The sequence below is a fragment of the Muscardinus avellanarius genome (genome assembly GCF_963383645.1).
Source record: "Muscardinus avellanarius genome assembly, chromosome: 8".
Taxonomy (NCBI): domain Eukaryota; kingdom Metazoa; phylum Chordata; class Mammalia; order Rodentia; family Gliridae; genus Muscardinus; species Muscardinus avellanarius.
Genome location: NC_137794.1, coordinates 79,362,667 through 79,383,610, shown reverse-complemented (window position 1 = coordinate 79,383,610; position 20,944 = coordinate 79,362,667). Strand labels below are relative to the sequence as shown.

Here is a 20,944-nt window from a genome sequence, read left to right as displayed (position 1 = left end):
GGCAGGTGCCCGCCAAGCGCCTGCGCGGCCCGCACAGGGGACACCCCTCTCTCCGCACCACGCCGCTTCCGCATGGGCGGAGCCTGGGGCCGGAAGCGGAAGCTCCGCGGGCGCGCGGTCCCGACACGCCTTGCGCGGGGAGTTGGACCTCCAGCAGGTGTTGGCATCCTGCTGCTGGGCCACTAGGCACAGGGGTGAGGTGCTGGGCGCCGCGTTGTCCCTGGCGCAGGTTGTGATCAGGCATGCAGAAGTGACATATGGGTAAAAACTACCCTAGCATCTGAGGCTGAGTATCTTGAAACGGGCGTGGGTATCTCAGAGAACCAGTGAAAAGTTCCCTTCCTATGTATTAAGACTAAGATGTTTGCAATTCGTAAAAGCAACAGGAAAAAGAAATCGGTTTCGGAAGAGTTTGGAGAATAGAGGTGTATTGGAACAAGTTATATATAAATTGTGGGAACTTAAATGCAAGAAGCATTTTCAGGGAGCTGAAATTTTTAGTCTAGATTCATCTAAATGAATATGATTTAAATGATCATTAGATGTATCTATGAGATTTTATTTTTGGTACTAGGGATGGAACCCGGGGGCTCCCTACCTCCGGGCTACACCCCTAGACCTATTTTATACTTCATTTGGAAACAGGGTCTAAGTTGCTGAGAGCCTCACAAAGCTGAGGCTGGCTTCGGAACTGCACGATCCTCCTGTCTCAGTCTCCCAAGTACTGGGATTACAAGCTTGTGCCACCACGCCCGGGTCCTATGAGGTTTTAAATAGTCATGAGATGCAGATTCCCCTTGAATCAGTGGTGGACTCAAAACATTTTCACAAAGTTAAAATTGAACTACGTTTTTTTAAAATTATATTTATATTGTTAGAACTAAACAGATGAATCAACAGGTATAAGCTTCATTTTAGTGATTTGGAATACCTAGTACATGCTGAAATGTATAGTATGTTAAGTGAAAGTTGTGCTTTGCAGATTTTGTGACCTCAAAATCTCAAACTATGAGTGTTAGAGAAATAGTGTGTTCTGACCTGGGTGGTGGTGGTAGTGGTGGTGTGTGTGTTAGTTACTGAGGATTAAATCCAGGGCACTCAAAGCTACACGCTCCAACCCTATTATTTTAATTATTGGAAACAAGGTCTCACCAAGTTGCTGAGAGCCTTGCTAAACTGCTGATGCTGGCTTCAAGCCAGCAATCCTTCTGTTTCAGCCTCCCCAAAACTGGGATTACAGGCATGCACATCTGGCCCAGATTCTTTGTATGAAAAAAGTATGTTTGCATCTCTGACTGAAAATTTTATACACTGATCAGCCAATTTATCAGACACCTTTTATTTGAACTTCTTTAGCACTATAAAAATAATACAGAGAGGCAAAACGACAGTTTCCATTTTTATTTTATTCTAGCAAAGTAAACAGTTTGAAATACTTCATTATAATTTATAATTCTATAAGTATACAAATTATAACATGCATAAGTAATGCTTTAATACTTTAACAATTTTTTTGAAGATTTAAAGGAGTTTATTAGAAAGATAGAAATACAGAAAATAGAAATACAGCCCCATGCCAGGATGGCATGAGGGGATGACTCGAATGAGTACACCTAATACTTTAACAATTTTAAAGACAGGTTACAACTTAGCTTGAATTAATGTTTATAGGTATGTAAGGAGTTACCACTTAAAATTGCTGAGTGAATTTTATTTGCAATAATTTGATTATTAGTCTTTAAAATTAAAGAGAACCTCCAATAAAAATGTGTTTTCAAGATTTTTCAACAAAGAAAAAAGACCTGTGTGACAATATAAGCCTATATAAACTGAATTGACTGCCTAATCACATTTTAGAGGTCCATAATGCATTTGAGAATTCCTTAAACACCTTTCATGTTAACTATCATATTGTCAACTACATCATCACCGGTTCACATAAACATTCAAAGATTGCACATGTTGAAAATTCCTACCCTCAAACTGGTTGTATTTTAACAGATTTATAGAAACTTGAAACTGATAACTTGTATACGTTCCCAATGAGCTATTTTAAAAAGCAGTCTGAAAAACCTGTAGATCTAATTCTGAGATCCCTTAACCCATACTTGCAAATCCCTCTACCTCCAGTAAATAAGCTGAAATTTGGACAATCACATCCAAATGTAAAGTAAAAAACAATGGAAACAGAATTCAAAAAAATGATATGGGTTTCTGAGCCTAAACTGCCACTGTCTACCTTGCTAACATTCATTTTTGAATGCTCAGTTCTGCCACCTACTCTCAGAAACGATACTTCCACCACAGGCTCTTCTCCCAACATTTACTGTACACACTAAATTTCACACACTGATTTTGACTGACCCCTGTATTAGTCATTGAAGGCAGGCTCCCCTGTATTAGTCATTGAAGGCAGGCTGTCCTCTCATTTTTTATTCACAGTGTCTGGTACATGTTAAGTGCTCATTAAGTGTTTGCTGAATGAATAAATTCAGGAACAAAGTAAACATTACTGATGCCAGAATGTTGTTAACTAAGCATTGTAATAAGCATTTCATTACTTAAAATTATGTTTAATATGACAGAATGGGGAATGAAAACCAGTAACTTCCAACAATACATTTATCTTTGCTCCTATTCATGTACATGGCACCACTGCACACTGGCACAATTCAAGGATTATCTTTCAGCAGCTACTCTTCATTCACATACACTATTGTAACTGGATTACCAGGAAATGAGATACCAATATTCACACTATTAAACTTTCTCATTTAAGTTCATCCATTTGCTTTCAAAACAGGACTTTGTCATGATACAAGGTTTGACCACTTTTTACTCTTAATTCTGTTTGCTGCAAAAATTTAACATAAAGCAACCGTTTCTACCAGTTTTAATACATTAATAAAACCACTATGTTTCTTCCTCCTATATGTTCTTATAGGTAAAATTCCATTGATTATAGTGAATTTTTAGATAGCAAAATTGCTTATTATTGCAAATTCCTATTAGAAATTATAGTAGACTCCCTTACCTGAGGTTTTACTTTCTGTACTTTGACCCATAGTCAATCACAGTCTGAAAATATTAAATAAAATTTCCAGAAACAATTCATACATTTTAAATTGTATGCCATTTTGAGAAACATAATGAAATCTCCTGTCATCCTGCTCCATCCCATGGGATGTGACTCACTCACACTGTCTACACTATCCACCTGTTAATCACTTAGTAACCACCTTAGTTATTAACTGACTACTGTACTTTCAAAGTACCTGTATTCAAGTAACATTTACTTTACTCAACTACACCCTAAAGCACAGCAGTGATGCTGGCAATATTCTTAAGGTATATTGTTACAATTGTTCTATTTTATTATTGTTACTCTCTTACTGTACCTAATTTAGAAATTATACTTTGTCATAGACATTTATGTATAAGAAAAAAATAGTATACATAGAGTTTGGTACTATACTAGGTTTGAGGAACCCATCCAGGATCTTAGGACATATTCTCCATGGCTAAGGGAAAACAACAACTACTACTACTACTCCTCCTCACACACACACACACACACACACACACACACACACACACACACACGTGTATACACATATACACATACATAACACAGCTTTCAGGGCTAATTTATTAAAAAGATGTCTGGCTTTAAGAAGTGGGAACCAATATATGAAATTTGAGTAAAACATGACACATATAATTGTTCTCACCAGTAAAATCACAGATAATTCTTTTTGAAAACTTATATGTAAAACTGTATCTACCAAAAGATAGCTAATTTCCTTTTCTCCTTCACAGTAATAAAGGTTCCAATGAAGTACTTTCTATAGCAGATTATTATTGTAAATAAATCTCTATTAAAATTATTAAGAAATCAAATTCTTTGAACATTTAAAAAATACAGCCCTTCTTGAATAACAGAATTTGTTGTACATGGAATTTTATCTACAGTATCTTATACAGAAAATCCTGAGACAAATAATTAAAACAAAAATGTCAATGACAAAGATTAATATAACTCTTATCACAGACCCCAGGAGACAGACATTCAAATAAGTCTACCCAGCCACTGGTAAAACCCAACAAACCTTAAAACTGCTATTAGACTTCAAAAGGATGGAAATATTAGTCATACTGAGTCAAGATTAGGAAAGTCTTTCTCTGTTGACATTTTCATGCTCTTAGTTTTTCAATCAAATAATCAGCCTGTAATTTAAAAAGATACAAACATGTCTTTATTTTAGATATCACAGCCTCTATCAAATAATTTTTTAGCATTCCCAAAAACCCAATCAAGAAATGGCCAAATGAACCAAATACACACTTCACAAAAGAAATATAAATAGCTAATAAATACATGAAAAAGTGTTCAACTTTTTCATGTAATTTCAAGAAATTGGGGAGATGCAAATCAAAACTATACTGAGATTCTATCTAACCCCAATCAGAATGGCAATGATTAAGAAGTCAATAAATGCTGGCAAGGATGTGGAGAAACAGGGACTCTTCTACGCTGTTGGGATTTCAAATTCATACAGCCAATATGGAGGTCAGTATGGAGAGTCTTTCTGAAGGGACTCATGTTAAAATATCATCATAACCTATGTATATCCATGTGTATAGCAGCACAATTTGCAATAGCCTAATTATTAACCTAGGTCATCAATAGATGAATGGATTGCAAAATTATGGGATATGCACACAATGGAATTCTACTCAGCAATCAAGAACAAAATTCTGTTATTTGCAGGAAAATGGATGGCCCTGAAGAACATTATTGTTAAGTAAGATCAGCCAGTCACAGAAAGTGAAGGTTCATGTGTTTTCCCTCATATGGGGAAGCTAAGGAGTAATCAAGACACCAGAGGGGCTTCAGACAATGAAGGGAAACTCCAGTGGAGCCTGGGAAGTGGCCTAGAGGAAAAAGGTGGATAGGGAGGATCAATGAAGGAATTACTTCCATTGACATTATATGCATATGTGAGAATATAGTGTCAATCTCAATACTCTACATGGGGACGGGAGGATTGGGGAGGGAGCTGTGAAAGCCCACCAAATGCTGTGTGCATGTATGTCACCATTACATGAACTACATTATAATGTGAGATTATAATGTACCAATAAAAGTATAAAAAAAAGTCATACTAGAAGAGCAAGGTATTACATATTGTGTTCCTAAAAATACCTGATAATAACTTCATAAACTGCATAAAAGGTTATTTATATATATAAATTAACATTATAAGCTGCATTACATATTCATTAAAACTTTCAATTAGAAAAGGTAAATTCAATCAGGTTTGAAAAGTAAACTGCAGCTGGGCATGGTGGCGCATGCTTGTAATCCCCATGCTTCAGAGGCGGAGACAGAAGGATCGCGCAGGTTCGAAGCCAGCTGCACTGGCTTAAGAGACCCTGTTTCCAAATAAAAAAGTATAAGAATAGGTCTGGGAGTGTAGCCTGGAGGTAGAAGGGTTTCCAGGAACCCCAGTATCACCAAAAAAAAAAAAAAAAAAAAAAAAAAAAATGTAAACTGCATATGGAGGTAATTTAAATGCCTTTTTACTAAGTGAAAGAAACCAATCTGAAAAGACTATATACTACATATTTCCAAATATAAGAGTATGAAAAGGAAAACTATGGGGATACTAAAAAAAAAAAAACAACAACAAAAAAAAAAAACAGTAATGACCAGGGACTGGAGGGGGCATTAATAGAACAGGCAGAGGAAAGAGGAATTTTCAAGCAATAAAACTAATATGTATAATACCACAGTGGTAAATGATACATGTCTATATATGTCAAAACCCACAGAATGTTGTTGTAAAATATGTTCCGGGCTTCAACAAATTGTGTTGATAAAAAACATCCATGGTTTTTCTTTTTTTAGCCTAAATTAAAAGTTTGATCCTCTAAATGTGAATTCAGCATAAAGAATAAACCATAAAAAACTATACACTTTAGGTAATGTCAATATTGTTTACTGATTTTGACAAATTCACCACTGTGGTGGGGATATGGTAATGGGAAAACCATGTGAGTGTGCAGGCATGAGAATATGGAAATTGTATTTTGCGTTCCATTTTGTTGAGACCCTGAACTGGTCTTTGAGTTACATCCTTTCAAAGAGTCTTTCTAAACCATTCTTTATAACCTTAAACACTTAGTCATTTTGAAGTAAACTTCAATTATCTTTATATTAGTTTTTTCGAAGTCTCATAATATTTACTGCTAACAAAATCTCAGATTTGATAACTGAGATTCCCAGGATGAACCATTAACAGATCTTATAGTTTTATTTATTCATGGTATCCAACTAAAAAGTTTCAAGTAAGAAAATGTACTCTACCACTGAGCTATACTCCCAACCCCAGAAATATGTTTTAATTAAATTTTTACTATGAAACTAAGATATCATAAAACAGGACATACAGATAGGGGGATATCTTTAAAAAAGTTTTTTAAAGATTTTTTTTTTTTTTTTTTTTTGGTGGTACTGGGGTTCCTGGAAGCCCTTCTACCTCCGGGCTACACTCCCAGACCTATTTTTACATTTTTATTTGGAAACAGGGTCTCCTAAGCCAGCACACGAGGCTGACTTCGAACCTGCGTGATCCTCCTGTCTCTACCTCCCAAGCGTGGGGATTACAAGTGTGTGCCACCACGCCCGCCTTTTAAAGAAATTTCTAAAGAAATCACACCTATTACTCTGCAGAATGTCCCAAGTTTTTTATTTCAAATCCATACACACTCAAGATCTTAAATGTATGTTAATTAAATAAAATCATCTGGACAAGAAGTTGAAGAGAGGGATATGTTTGAAATATGAAGTTTCTAGAAATCTGATGCTTTTTAATTTCTTCTGTACTGTTACTAGAATACCACCATTTACTAGCTAATGGCAAATAATATTATTTGATGATTATTCAGACACAACATGTATCAGTTACCTTAACATTATGAACACATAAAATAAGAATCTGGTAAATTACTGGCCAACTATCATCCAAGGGACCAGGGTTATTTAATAACTAAAACAACTGTCAGACCACAAGCCTATAGATAACTGAATTTTATTTTACTTTTGCCTCAGTGAAGCACAACTGTGAGATACTATACACTGAAAGTTTCAACCTCAGATCAGGTAGTTAATGCTACTACTGAACACCCTTTTTAAGGAGTTTAGCTAACAAGAATTACAAAACTTTCCCAGGATGGTAGCACAGGCCTGTAATCCCAGTTAATTGGATGGGTGAGGCAAGAGAGTCACAAGTTGGATACCAACCTAGGCAACTTTGTAAAATATACTGTCTCAAAAAAAAAAAAAAGAAAGAAAGAGTGCTGGGAGTGTAGATCAGTGGTAGAGTCTTTGCCTAGCATGCCGAAGCCCTGGGTTTGATTCCTAATCCTGAAAAATAAACTGCAAAACCTCACTTTCTATAATGACGTTCATAATCGTGATGATGGAAGCAGTACATAACTTTTTCTGAACACTATTTGCAAGGCACTACTTATTCACTTATTTATGGTACTTGGGCTCAAACCTAGCCCTTCACACATTCTAGCAAACATACCACCACTGAGCTATACCCCCAGTCCTGCAAAATATTCTTTACACATGTGCTTTACACATGAATTACTTATCATAATAAACCCTAGGTGTGGGCACTGTTATCTACATCCAGACAATAAAGCACTTGAACTTGAGCTGGGGTGTAATTCAGTGGTAGAGCATTTGTCTAGCATATGCCGGGCCTTAGGATTGAACCAAAAAAAAAAAAAAATCTTGAGCCTTTAAAAGTGTAATAACTTAGCCAGGTTGTAATCCCAGCATTCAAGAGGCTTAAACCAGAGGACTGCGGTTCGCAGACAGCCCCAACTACTTAGTGAGGCCCTCTGCAACTTAGTGAGACCTGGTTTCAAAATAAAGAATAAAAATAGGGCAGGGGGTGTGGCTAGGAGGTCAAATGCCCCTGGGTTCCAGACCCACACACACATAAAAAAGTAATAACTTGTATATGGTCCCTTAGGTAAATAATAGAGCCAGAATCTGAAATCTAATTCCAGAGTAGGAATTTTTTTTTTTTTTTTTTTTTTTTTTGGTGGTGGTACCAGGGGTGAAACCCAGAGGCTTTCTACCTCCGGGCTATGCTCCCAGACCTATTTTATATTTTATTTGGAAGCAGGGTCTCACTAAGTTGCTTGAGAGCCTCACTCAGTAACTGAGGCTGGCTTCGCACCTGTGCGATCCTCCTGTCTCAGCCTCCCAAGCACGGGGATTACAAGCGTGCGCCACCAGCCCAGCTCCAGAGTAGGAATTTTTAATATCATTTTCTATATCATACACTCTGCTTGTAACAGGGCATCTTAGCTATAGCTTTCCTTCCTATAGATCTGATTACCTAGAAAATCCCCCAAATTGAAACTATTATACACACACACACACACACACACACACACACACGCAATGTGCTAAAACAGATGGTCAAGTCTATGAAAGCTGTCAGGTTCTAGTGCTGCCAAGAAAATAAAAACCTACAATAAAAAGGACAAATATTTTATATTTGTTTGTATGTTGCTAGGATAGCAATAATACTTACTGTGATAAACCAATAAGAATTTGCTCTATAAATCAATTTTGATAAGAAGCCAAAGTCACTGACTGGTGCCATAACATGAAGATGCAAGTGAGAAATGGAACAGAATGGTGGCATATGGAAACCCATCCTAAAACAAAAATAAGATAAGATAGATTGACAGGTCAATTCTACATATTTTAAACTACAAGTTTCAAAGATAACTAAAACAAGATTGGACAGATTATCATTCTTTTGCTATTTTTCTTTATACACTTTAGAGTACTCATGGAGTACCTCCTCCTTCTGTGTTGAAGTCCATACTAATATAAACACTTTGTCAAGGAAGTCGTTAGTAGCATATTATGCCTCAGTATAATTTTTACAAAATCTTAATTGGCATTATTTCTTTTCACTACTTATCATATTAAGCTTTAATTCTGCTAAGATATGCTCCTGCACAGAATCTTAAGAAGAAAAAAAAAATCACTGACGCTCAAGTAATAGTGTTCCTTTATTCCAAGACATGGCCAGTAGATGGCAACCTTTCTCCTCCTTTAATAAAGTGCTCAGGCATTTCCTTATCAGCAAACATCTCAGTGGCATGATCAACCTATATCATCAGCTAATGGATATTAGCAGCATGATCAACTTATATCATCATAAAAAACTAAGTTTCTTGTTCAATACTGAAACTTGGTTAGATTCTAATTATTCATAATTACTTGCTTTATAAAACGTAAGAAAATTCTTAGATTATTAAAAAGTTCTTAAAATATTATTTAACCTCTTCAAAATGAGTTTAATTTTGCAAATTCACTCATGCTGAATGTCCAAACTAAAAGTGAGTTGTAGTATGGGAAAAAGGCGTAGGAGAAAAGCAGAGTGCAGCAGTGGTCCTCTGGGACCAACAATGTAGAGTCAGATATATAGTACACTGGGGAAACTTCTACCACCATCTAGTAGAAGAGATTCGGTTTGCCCTCTATGAAACAAACCAAATAATCTAGAAGCTAGAATAAACTCAGTGCTTAACTAAACTATTTCATTTCAATTTCATTTCATATTTTATTTTTGCAGTACTGAGGATTGAATCCAGGGGAACTCTTAACACTTAGCTACCTTCCCAGCTTTTTTATTTTTTCTTTTGAGAAAGGATCTTGATAAATTGCCCAGGCTGGCCTCAAATTTGCAATCCTCCTGCCTCAGCCTCTCGAATCACGTGGATCACAGCTAAACTTTTACGTGCAACTGTGCCTAGCTAACCTTTTCATTTTAATGATGTGGAAGCAAAGACTTGAAGTTCAAGAGCAGGCACAGTGGTACACACCTCTTCTCTTAGCATTGTAGACTGGGACAAAAAGATAGCATGAGCACAGGTGTTTGAGACCAGCCACGGGCAACATAACCACACCTTGTCACAAAAACAGAATAAAACAACAAAAAATTGAGACTTCCCAAGGTCAAAAAGTTAAAAAGTGGTACAGCTGGGAGTAACATTCAAGGCTCCTGACTCCTTGCCCAACATTCATGCTTCTTTATAAGCACAGAATAAGCACTCCTCTGCTGCTTCAGCCTACAGGGTCTAAAATACCATTTGTTCCTTGTCATTATCACATTTAAATAATGCTTAACAGTTTCCAGGGGATTTTCTCACACACACACACACACACACACAATCTCATGTTGGGCCTACAAGTAGGCAGAGCAGGTATTATCTTGGAGAAGCTAAAGGATTTATCAAGTACAGTATACAAGTGACATAGGCAGTATTAGAATTCAAGTCTACTTTAAATTCTGGCTCAGGAGTATTAGTAGTAATCGCCACTATGCCTGCCCTCATACTGCCTACATCACACAAGGCAAAGTCAGAAATTCTTTAAAAACAAAAGCACTAGATAGATACATTAAAACAGTTATTGAACATTAGATGCTTTCTTTCAACCTTTGGCAAATGCCAGAGTTCAGCTCAGCCAGCAATAAATTCAAGTTAATTTCTTACTAGAAGTTTAGTAACATTTTAAAATCATATAAAAGGTCATCTAGAAGCTTATGTATACTTGTCTGACCATACTATAAGTGAAAAACTTTGGAAGATACTGAGACATGACAGGAAGTTTTATTAAATTTATACTAGCAATGAAAAAAAATTATACTAGCAATGAAATATATTCTTGATTTCAGGAAAAATGCATTTAAACCACAAACTCTGCCACTATTATTATTCCCTTTTCCATAAAAAAATAACATTCAGAAAAATCAATAATTCAAGGCCGGGCATGGTGGCGCATGCTTGTAATTCCAGCATTTGGGAGGCTGAGACCGGAGGATCGCGGTTCGCGGACAGCCTCAGCTACTTAGTGAGGCTCTTCGCAAATCAGTGAGACCCTGTTTCAAAATAAAGAATAAAAAATAGGGCAGGGGGTGTAGCTCGGAGGTAGAATGCCCCTGTGTTCCATCCCCAGATCCGCAAAAAAGAAAAATCAATAATTCATAATCTTAGTTTCTATCTGAAATTTACATACCTTGTATTTTTAAGGTCAGTGAAATTATTCTTTTCAAGAACAGTTTTTCCAACAGTTACCATGTTCTCAACTATAAAACAGGGGGGAAAAAATACATGAAACAATAGAAGATATTAAGTACACTAAGTTGCTATTCATCTTAAGTTTTAGGGTTCAAGTCAAAAGTCTTATCAAATGGACAAACATTTAAAGATACCTTCAATAGCTTTAAGCTACCAAGAAGTCTGCTTATCAACTACTGAAATGAAAGTGGACTGAGTCGCAGTGCATTATCACTATTACAAAGTATCAAAACACATGAACTGACCTTAGACAACTGTTAATAGGTATTATGAAATGACTATTTAGGACATCTGGTCCTACCAAGATCTATTTTAGTCATAAGGAAAGTAAGTAATTAAAAAGAAATTGTTTGAATTAAAAAAAAAGACAGCACATTCATTGCAGCATTATTCTCAATAGCCAAGAAACTGAATTAACCTAAGTATTCACCAATGGATGGATGGGTGGGTCAAGAAAATGTGGTACATATATACAATATACACAATGAAACACTATTCAGTCTTAAAAAAAGAAAGAAATCCTGCCATTTCTGACACCATGAATGAGGCTAGAGGACATTATGTTATGTGAACTAATCCAGAAACAGAAGACAAATACCACATGATCTCATTAAGGGGAGAATAGAATGGTGGCCACCAGGGGCTGGCAGAAGGTAGGATTTGGGAGATGGCCAAAGAATACAAAACTTCAGCTAGACAAGAGAAAAAGTTCAAGAGATCTATTTATTGTACAGTAATAGTGATAATAGTTAATAACAATGTACTATATTCTTGAAAATTATTAAAAGAATAGATTTTAAGTATTCTCACCACAAAAAAGTGTTGAGTTAATGCATGTTAACTAGTTCAATTTATTCATTCCATGATGTGTATATATATTGAAACATCATGTTCCATAAAAATGTGGATATTTTGTCAATTAAAAAATAATTTAAAAAAAAAACCAGGAAAACTAGCCAGGCAGGTGGCACATGCCTGTAATCCCAGAATGACAGTATTATTGAGCTCCTCCTTACACTTACTATTTTTCACCTTTATAAATGATATAAAGCCGGGCGTGGTGGCGCACACTTGTAATCCCCGCGCTTGGGAGGCAGAGACAGGAGGATCACGCAGGTTCGAAGCCAGTCGCACACGCTGGCTTAGGAAACCCTGTTTCCAAATAAAAATGTAAAAATAGGTCTGGGAGTGTAGCCCGGAGGTAGAAGGGCTTCCAGGAACCCCAGTACCACCAAAATAAAATAAGTAAATAAATAAATAAATAATATAAAAAGCACAAGTTTCAAGCTTCTAATATGGAAATATTCAAAAACTGAGAAAGCAATATAATGAAATCCTAATACCCGCCATCTGCTTCAAAATTAATAACATTTGATATGCAAGTTATAAAACCTGTAATAATAGCAGACTATATTCTCCACAACCCTATCTCTACCTTGAAGATAAATTGAAAAGTTCCTATAAAGCTAAAGTATGATCTCTGAAAAATAACCACAAGAATGAAATAGAAACTTCTAATAACAAAAAAAATTAGAATGTTTCAATCACAATCAAATATATTTAGGTTCAATCTGATCTTTAAAGCTTTAAAGCTTGACTGTTGACCTCTGATTATAGATCATGTCTGTTCTCAGCTGTACTGACAGAACTTCATATGACTAAATTTTGTTTTTTGTTTGTGCAGTAGTAGGGATCGATGGACATTCTACCTCCAAGCTATACCCCCAGCTCTATTTTTTATTCTTTATTTTGAAACAAGGCCTTACTGAGTTGCAAAGGACCTCATTAAGTAGCTAAGGCTGGCATCCACCTAAGAGGCTTCTTATTAATCTTTTAAAAATTGAGTCAAATTTATGTATCTTGCAGTCTACCTTAAAATATTGACCAAACTAATCCCCTACCCTGGTGACAAAGGAGACAAAGCAGAATTGAAATGAGTTTGAAAATGTTTTAGGAAATTGTAGCTGACAGTCACAGAAGGCATGAATAAGAAAATGTGGGATAATCTCACAATAAATGACTATAGGGCAGGTATAAGCATGGTATTACTATCAGGCAATAGCGTGGTCTTACTATCAGGCAATAAGCTCATATACCATAATATAACTCATTTGCATATACATATATATATTTTGTTTGTTTGTTTGTTTGTTTGGGTTTTGGTTTTTTTTTGCAGTACTGGGAATGAAACCCAGGAGCATTCTACCTCCAAACTAGACCCCTATTTTTTATTCTTTATTTTGAAACAAGATCTCACTAAGTTGCAAAAGGCCTAACTAGCTGAGGCTGGCCTCGAACCACGATCTTCCTGTCTCAGCCTCTCAAATGCTAGGGTTACAAGTTTGTGCCACCACACCCAACTCACTGCCTATAATTTTTCATTGTACCTTTCAGTTTCAAAATCAAGCCAATATTTAAAAAATCATCAAAAAGCATTATGTTTTAGAGATTTTTAAAGATTAAATAATGTCATGACTGGAACTTGTTTCAAATCCACTATGAAACGTTAATGTATGAAAAAAGGATTGGCCTTAAAGTTAACAGATATTGAAGCTAATTGATGAGTATACTTATTCTTTATTTCTTTTATATATAAATAAAATTTTTATAATAAAAAATTCCAAAAGTTATAATATTCCTTATTCATAAACCCTGCTAGACTTTTTAAGCATCAGTGCTATTTATGATGCCAACTGAAGATGATATAACCACAAAGAATACTTCCATTAACTTACCTAATTCTATTTGATCTCTCTGTAGACTCTTACAATTTTCAATATGCTTCTTTGGCACCACAAGATAATGATGAGTTGCTGCTGGTTTAATATCTTTGAAGCAAACTAGGTTTTCATCCTAAAAAGAAAAACATATTTGTTAGTAAATTTTAAAAACTAGGGTCCTAGCTAGGCATAGAGGCATATGTCTAAAATCCCAGCAATTGGGAGGCTGAGGCAGGAAGATTAGAACTTTAAAACCAGCATTTTAAATTAGAAAAACTCTGTCTCAAAATAAAAACTAAAAAGGGTTGGGGATATAGCTTAGTTGTAGAGCACCAGGAGGTTTGTTCCCCAATACTACAGAAAAATAAGAAACAAAAACCAGCAAAAATAAATAAATAAAACAATTTCCTAATACTACTCTGACAGGAGTTAAACATCAGAAATCTCTGAAAGAAATGATACATATATTACAACTAAGCCCTATTGAACAATTTTATGATTATTCATTAAGTTCATAAAAATAACCTTTAGCTTCTACCATGAAATGCTCACTTGTTCTAAATAGTAAAAATTTTTACATAAAACTAATTTCAAGAAAACAAAATATAAGCTCATTAAAACTTCATTCCCAAGAATCCTAGTTATTAATTTCATCACATAGTTCCTCACCTGTATTCTAACAGCCAAGGTTTATTTCACTCCTTAGTATGTAAAGTTTTGACTATACTGAGCAAGACTGATTAATTCCATTTTATATTTTTCCAAAGTGGTATTTTCTTAAAAAATAACAAGATGGCAGGTTTGTGGCCAGCCTCAGTTAATTAGTGAGCCCCTCTGCAACTTAGTGAGACCCTGTTTCAAAATGAAGAATTAAAAAAAAAAAGGGCTGGAGTTATACCTCAAAGGTAGAATGCCCCTGGGTTCAATCCCTAGTACAAAAAACAACTATGGCAAATCTATAAAATTAAGTACTATATAGTTATAAAAAGAAATGAGAAATATCTCTATATACCTATGGAATGATTTCTATGATATATATATCTTGGGGGGGGGTGTTACTGGGGATGGAACCCATGGGCATTCTACCTCCAAGCTACAGCCAGCTCTATTTTTTGTTCTTTATTTTGCAACAGGGTCTCACTGAGTTGCAAAGGGCCTCACTAAGTAGCTGAGGGTGTCTGCAAACCACCATTCTCCTGTCTCAACCTCCCAAATGCTGTAATATATTCTTAATTAAAGAAAAAAGCAAGGAGCAGTTGAGTGTTTATATTATCTTGTGGATACTCTGCAGTGTGTGCTAGGTGTCATTTTTGAAGACTATTTTAGAACCTGCTCCTCTAGCCCTTCCAATAATTTTTCTTAACAAATAATTCCCTATACTAAATCAATTTGTAAAGTAGCTAGAATTGTTTTTCTTTCTTAGCAACTGTACCCTAACATTCCAATACTATGCCATTTCTTTAATTTTGATTAAAGAAGGCAGTTAAATTAGCACTGACACATTTCCTCAGTATGGGCTCAAGCTTGATGAAGTCTAATCCAGTGTTTTCCAACTACTTTTCCATTATTGATAGATACTCTAGGAGCCTTTTAAGACATAAGATTTTAATACTATATATACACACATACATATATATACATATATATACATATATATAGTCATCATAAAATGAATAAGAAATAGGTTCCCCTTCTCCACAAGAACCAATTTTCATTCCCTTGAGAGTAGATATGTCCCCTGCTGAGAATGCATGATCTAACCTTTCTTTGGTTTGATTCTGCACAAGACAATAAGATACTATTTAGAGGTCTACAAGGTAAGGAATCTTCTTTTGCTGTTGCTGAAAAGGTTTCCCAGACCAACTCCACATGCTGCTAATAGCTCCAATCATTCCAAATCACAAAATCTCTGCACCTAATTTTAAGTATACCCTACTGTATATAAACCCAATAGGTTTTAGATGTTTACAATGAATATATATGAATGAGTATAAATATAAATATACATACACACAAATTACATGTTAGGTCATCAATCCTTTTTCAAAAAGGTTCATCCCTGACTTTAAGTTAGAGCACCTTTATATATTAAAACATTTTAGACTCAATTTGAAAATATACTCAATTATTTGGAGCACAATTGCACAGGTGCACAAATTTTACTCATGATTCATATTATATGGACAATTGTATATATTTATCCTGTGTCCCCTGTTTAGGGTATAAATTAATTAAAAGTATTGATTATGTCTAAGTTCCTCTATAAAAATATCCTCACAACTATTCATATAAAACATGAGACTTTTTCTTTCTTTTTGTTCTTTTGCAGGTCTGGGGATGGAATCCAGGGGCATTCGACCTCTGAGCTACACCCCCTGCCCTATTTTTTATTCTTTATTTTGAAACAGGATCTCATAGAGTTGCAAAGAGTCTCACTAAGTAGCTGAGGTTGTCCAGGAACCGCGATCCTCTGGTATCAGCCTCCTAAATGCTGGGATTACAAGAGTGCACCAACACACCCAGCTTGAGACTGTTGTGTGTGTGTGTGTTTTTTTTTTTTTTTGGTGGTACTGGGGGTGGAACCGGGCTATACTCCCAGACCTTTTTTATTTATTTTATTTTTTTGTGTGTGGGGGGTCTGGGGGTGGAACCCAGGGGCATTCTACCTCCGAGCTACATCCCCTGCCCACATTTTTATTATTTATTTTGAAACCAGGTCTCACTGAGTTGCAGAGGGCCTCCACTAAGTAGCTGAGGCTGTCCCTGAACCGCTATCCTCCGGTCTCAGCCTCCTGAATGCTGGGATTACAAGCGTGCGCCACCATGGCCGGCTCCTTTTTTATATTTTGTTTGGAAACAGGGTCTCACTAAGTTGCTGAAAGCCTCACTAAGTAGCTTAAGATGACTTTGAACCTTTGTGATCCTCCTGTCTCAGCCTCCCAAGCACCGGGATTACAAGCGTGCGCCACGATGCCCTGCTGAGACTGTTTTTAACAAAGGAAAAAAAAGCCTGATCTTTGGCCAGGAAGAAAGCTATGACAGAAGTGTGGCTCATCCCAGTTCCTCTTAATGACTACTTAGAAAAGGTTTTTCATGCTGGGCGTGGTGGTGGACGCCCGTAATCCCCGCCCATAATCCCCGCCCATAATCCCCGCCCATAATCCCCGCCCATAATCCCCGCGCTTGGGAGGCGGAGACAGGAGGATCATCGCGCAGGTTTGAAGCTAGCTGCGTTGGCTTAAGAGACCCTGTTTCCAAAAATAAAAAAATAGGTCTGGGAGTGTAGCCCAGATATAGAAGGGCTTCCAGGAACCCCAGTACCACCAAAAAAAAAAAAAAAAAAAAAAAAAAGGTTTTTCATAGTTAACTGGTATCTATTTGTCTATTCAACAGTAGTAACGGGATGTACAAAATTTAGAAGCAGTTTATAGGAAACTAAGAAATATTGAATTCTGTAAAGATTAGAATTTAATTAAACCTCTCTCTGTCCTAATTTTAAAATTAGTAAAATAATAGATGATGATAATACAGATAGTGGACTCTTATGGATCAATCCAGCAGCACCTACTTTATAGACAGTCTATGTATTGATTCTTTCTTCCCATCAGCTATGTCTATTTTTACTTCTTTTTCCTGTTGTACACCTTCTCTGAATCTAGATTTAGGATGCTGCTGGAAAGAGGAAAAATAATTGTGCAACTAAGTACATCTTACACTGAACATCCTCAACCTCAACTGACCCTTATCATGTACAGCAATCCTGTTTCCCTAATCCTCTCCCCTGATCTCAGAGGAGCTACTTCATATGTTTCACTTCTAAATAACAATATAATTGTTTCTTTACTTCCTTCAAGTCTCCACTAAACTTAAATTTTAGAATTGCATCCCCTTCCTCTTAATTTTATAACCCCCTAATAAAGTATGAATTTTCCTTATTGCTTTAATTATTCATTGTTTCCTGAGGCTAGCATGTAAAGTCCATTCTGCATATTTTATTTACTGCTATATCTTAATACTCCAACATCGCCTGATATACTCTTCTTGGGCATCTTCCTACTAGTATTACAACATATCCACGTTTTCACTGTTTTAAAAATTCTTTTCCTAATCTAATCCCCAACTCCTCTTATTTACCAGTTCTGTGAGAGTTGCCTATAGCTGCTGTTTTCACTTCCACTCCCCTGGTTCTCCTCAGGCACTTGCAACCTGCCTTTTGCCTCACCACTGCACTTGATGGTCAAGGTCAATGACCATCACTTCAGAGACAAAACCAGTTCTGCTCTAACTTGGGCTTTCTACAAGCACATCAGGGTCTCCTTTAAGGACTAGGGAATTTTATTGCTAACAATTTCATATATATTTGGCGGTGGTGGCAGTACTGGGGATTGAACTGAGGCGGGGCGGGGGGGGGGGACCTACCACTGAGTTATACACCCAACCCTCTTTATTTTACAGGGTCTTTCTAAATTTTCCAGGCTTGCCTCAAACTTGTAAACTTCCTTTCTCAACCTCCCAAGTACAAAGACTGTACGTGTGCACCCCAGCATACTTTATCTTAGCTTCCCAAGCTTTCCTTCTAATTCTGTCTGTTCTTCCAGGTCTTTTGGCTCTGCCTCTCCCTTATGACGCTGGTATTTGCTCAGAGTTCTCTACAGCACCCTTTACTTCTTACTCCATATGTACTTCCTAAGTGATCTCATTAATTCTTCTCTTTTCAATTTTTATCTATACACTGTTCCTGTAATCTGGGCTAGAGACATAGACCTTTTTCCAGAGTGCCAGGCCATCCAACCATGTAATGGACTTCTCTACTTAGATACACAAATATCTAAATATCCTAAATATCTCTTATATTGATTGATTGTTTATTCTTCAGCCCCATTACCACATTTGCCTCCTCAATTACTTCGATAGTCTCTGAACAGGCTGCCAAACCACCACACTGGCCCTCTCTAAATCACTTTCCACAGTGGTGCCAGGATGCCATTTCTAAAATCAAACCCTTTTGTGTGAGTCCTCAACCTCTTCCTCTCAATACACCATTAAACATTTTAAAGCTTCCTTTCTTACTCTTCAGAGAAGACAAAACTCTAATATGAACCTCAACACCCATCATGATCTGGCCCCTTGTTTATTTCTTCAGCCTTATCTTTGACCACTTATCCAGTTAGATTACTGCTGTCTCCAATGGCACACAGTGAACCAGTGCAGGTTCGCTTCACCTGATATACTCATCCCTCCCTATCCTTGCCTTGCCAACTCCTACTTATATCTCAACTACTCTCTCCTGATCCCTCAAACTGGATAGGTGCCTCTACCACAGGCTTACAAAACACTGTAGAATCACCTGACCATACCATTCATTCCACACTTTAGATTACAAAATTGACACAAACTATACTTTTGTCTTGATCATCTGACTGTCCAAATTCAGGTACTTGGAAGGAACAACTTATTTTCAGCAGACAAAAGAATGATTACTATAGTCTTTGGAGCTGACGGCTCTAAAAACTTTCCTTTTTTTTTTTTTTAAAGGTAAGTAGAACAAGTACAACAAAGTGTGTACCAGAAACCAGTTTGCATATACCTGGGCAAAGTCTTGGTCTCTAAAAATTTCCATGAAACCCAACTGGCAGTGGGAATCAGAGGCATTTAAGTTACAGCTCACCTTTAGACTCACTCCCCTTTACCCCAGCTTATGTTCAGTCAGTCTAACAAACTTTTCAATTACCACAATCTATTTTTCTACTGTATTTCTCGTCGGTATTGGGTTAACAGTGTGCAGAACTTAAAAAGCCTTATTTAAAAAGGAGGAAGAAAGCATCCATGTCAATAAAGAAACGACCACAAAATGCTCTTTTATGCCAAGTATCTCGATAGCTGCAGAGAGGCAAGGTGTGTGTGTGTGTGTGTGTGTGTGTGTGTGTGTGTGTGAGAGAGAGAGAGAGAGAGACAGACAGACAGACAGACAGACAGACAGACACGGGGGGGGGGGGACAGAGAGATCCTCTGAGCTACAGCTGCAGAGAGGGGAGGAGGTACTTGGTATATCACAGTGTGGGTGAGTGGGTGAGAGCACGGGCGCGCCTGGACCCAGGGCCCTTTTCCTGAGCTTGGCAGCTCACCAAGTCGCTGAGGTGACCGCGACCCTCCTACCTTCTCGCGGGCGGGTTGGGCTGGCGTCGCTCGGGCCCCAGCGCGGGGCAGGTCTCCGGCCCGGCCTCCAGCGCCCCGCGGCCGGCCTCCCTCCCGACCTCCCCCGACCCCGGGCTCCGAGGGGCGATCGGGCCCACCCACCTCACAGTCCATGAATTGGGTGCCGGGCACCTGCCCCTTCACGATCCTGCAGAACACGCAGTTGCGGTCGTAGCCCTCGGGCTCCGGGGACTCTGCGGCGACCCCCGAGGCCTTGGACGCGGGCGCCGCGACCCCTGCAGCCTCGCCTGCGTGGCCGCCGGAGGCCAGCTCCACCGTGCCGCTCCCCCGCTCCGCCATGGCTCGGGTCGGGCGGCCCGGGCTTCCCCAGGACCAAGGGGAGACCTAGGTAGGGCCCGCCTCCGCACCTCCTCGGCTCGACCTCGCGGCGTCGCCCTCAGCCCGCGCTGGACCAAACAGGAATCGGACGCGCGCGGCTTCACCTCTCCTGCGGAGCTAGAGCGGCGGCTCGGCGTTGGGCAGCCAGGGGGCGAGCGAGGGCCGACGGGAGTCGCCCCGCCCCTCGGCCTCTCGGTAGTGACGCACGACGTACGCCGAGACGCAGGCGCGCCGTGGTGACGTCAGGAGGGCACGGGATCGTGGGCAGAATGGAGTCTGGCAGGTGTTTTGAATAGTCTTTTTGCAAAGCCCTAGTGTAGGGAACTCCGAAACTCGGATAATGTATTACGTGCCATTTTTTTGGGGGGGTGGTATCGGGGTTCCTGGAAACCCTTCTACCTCCGGGCTACACTACCAGACCTATTTTATACTTTTTTTTTTTTTTTGAAACGGGCTTTTAAGCAAGCGCAGCTGGCTTTGAACCTGCGCGATCCTCTTGTCTCAGC

General features: G+C 38.0%; 1 protein-coding gene across 1 annotated transcript; it reads right to left on the bottom strand.

The window, feature by feature from the left end:
- Positions 1–4,194: 4,194 nt before the first annotated feature.
- HINT3 (histidine triad nucleotide binding protein 3) lies at positions 4,195–20,399 on the bottom strand (the record flags this gene model as incomplete). The annotated part of the gene is made up of 5 exons (XM_080700118.1): positions 4,195–4,227; positions 8,622–8,748; positions 11,123–11,192; positions 13,920–14,037; positions 20,202–20,399. The coding sequence occupies 5 exons, from the start codon at positions 20,397–20,399 to the stop codon at positions 4,195–4,197; spliced, it is 546 nt and encodes a 181-aa protein (XP_080556244.1).
- Between the last annotated feature and the right edge of the window lie 545 nt (positions 20,400–20,944).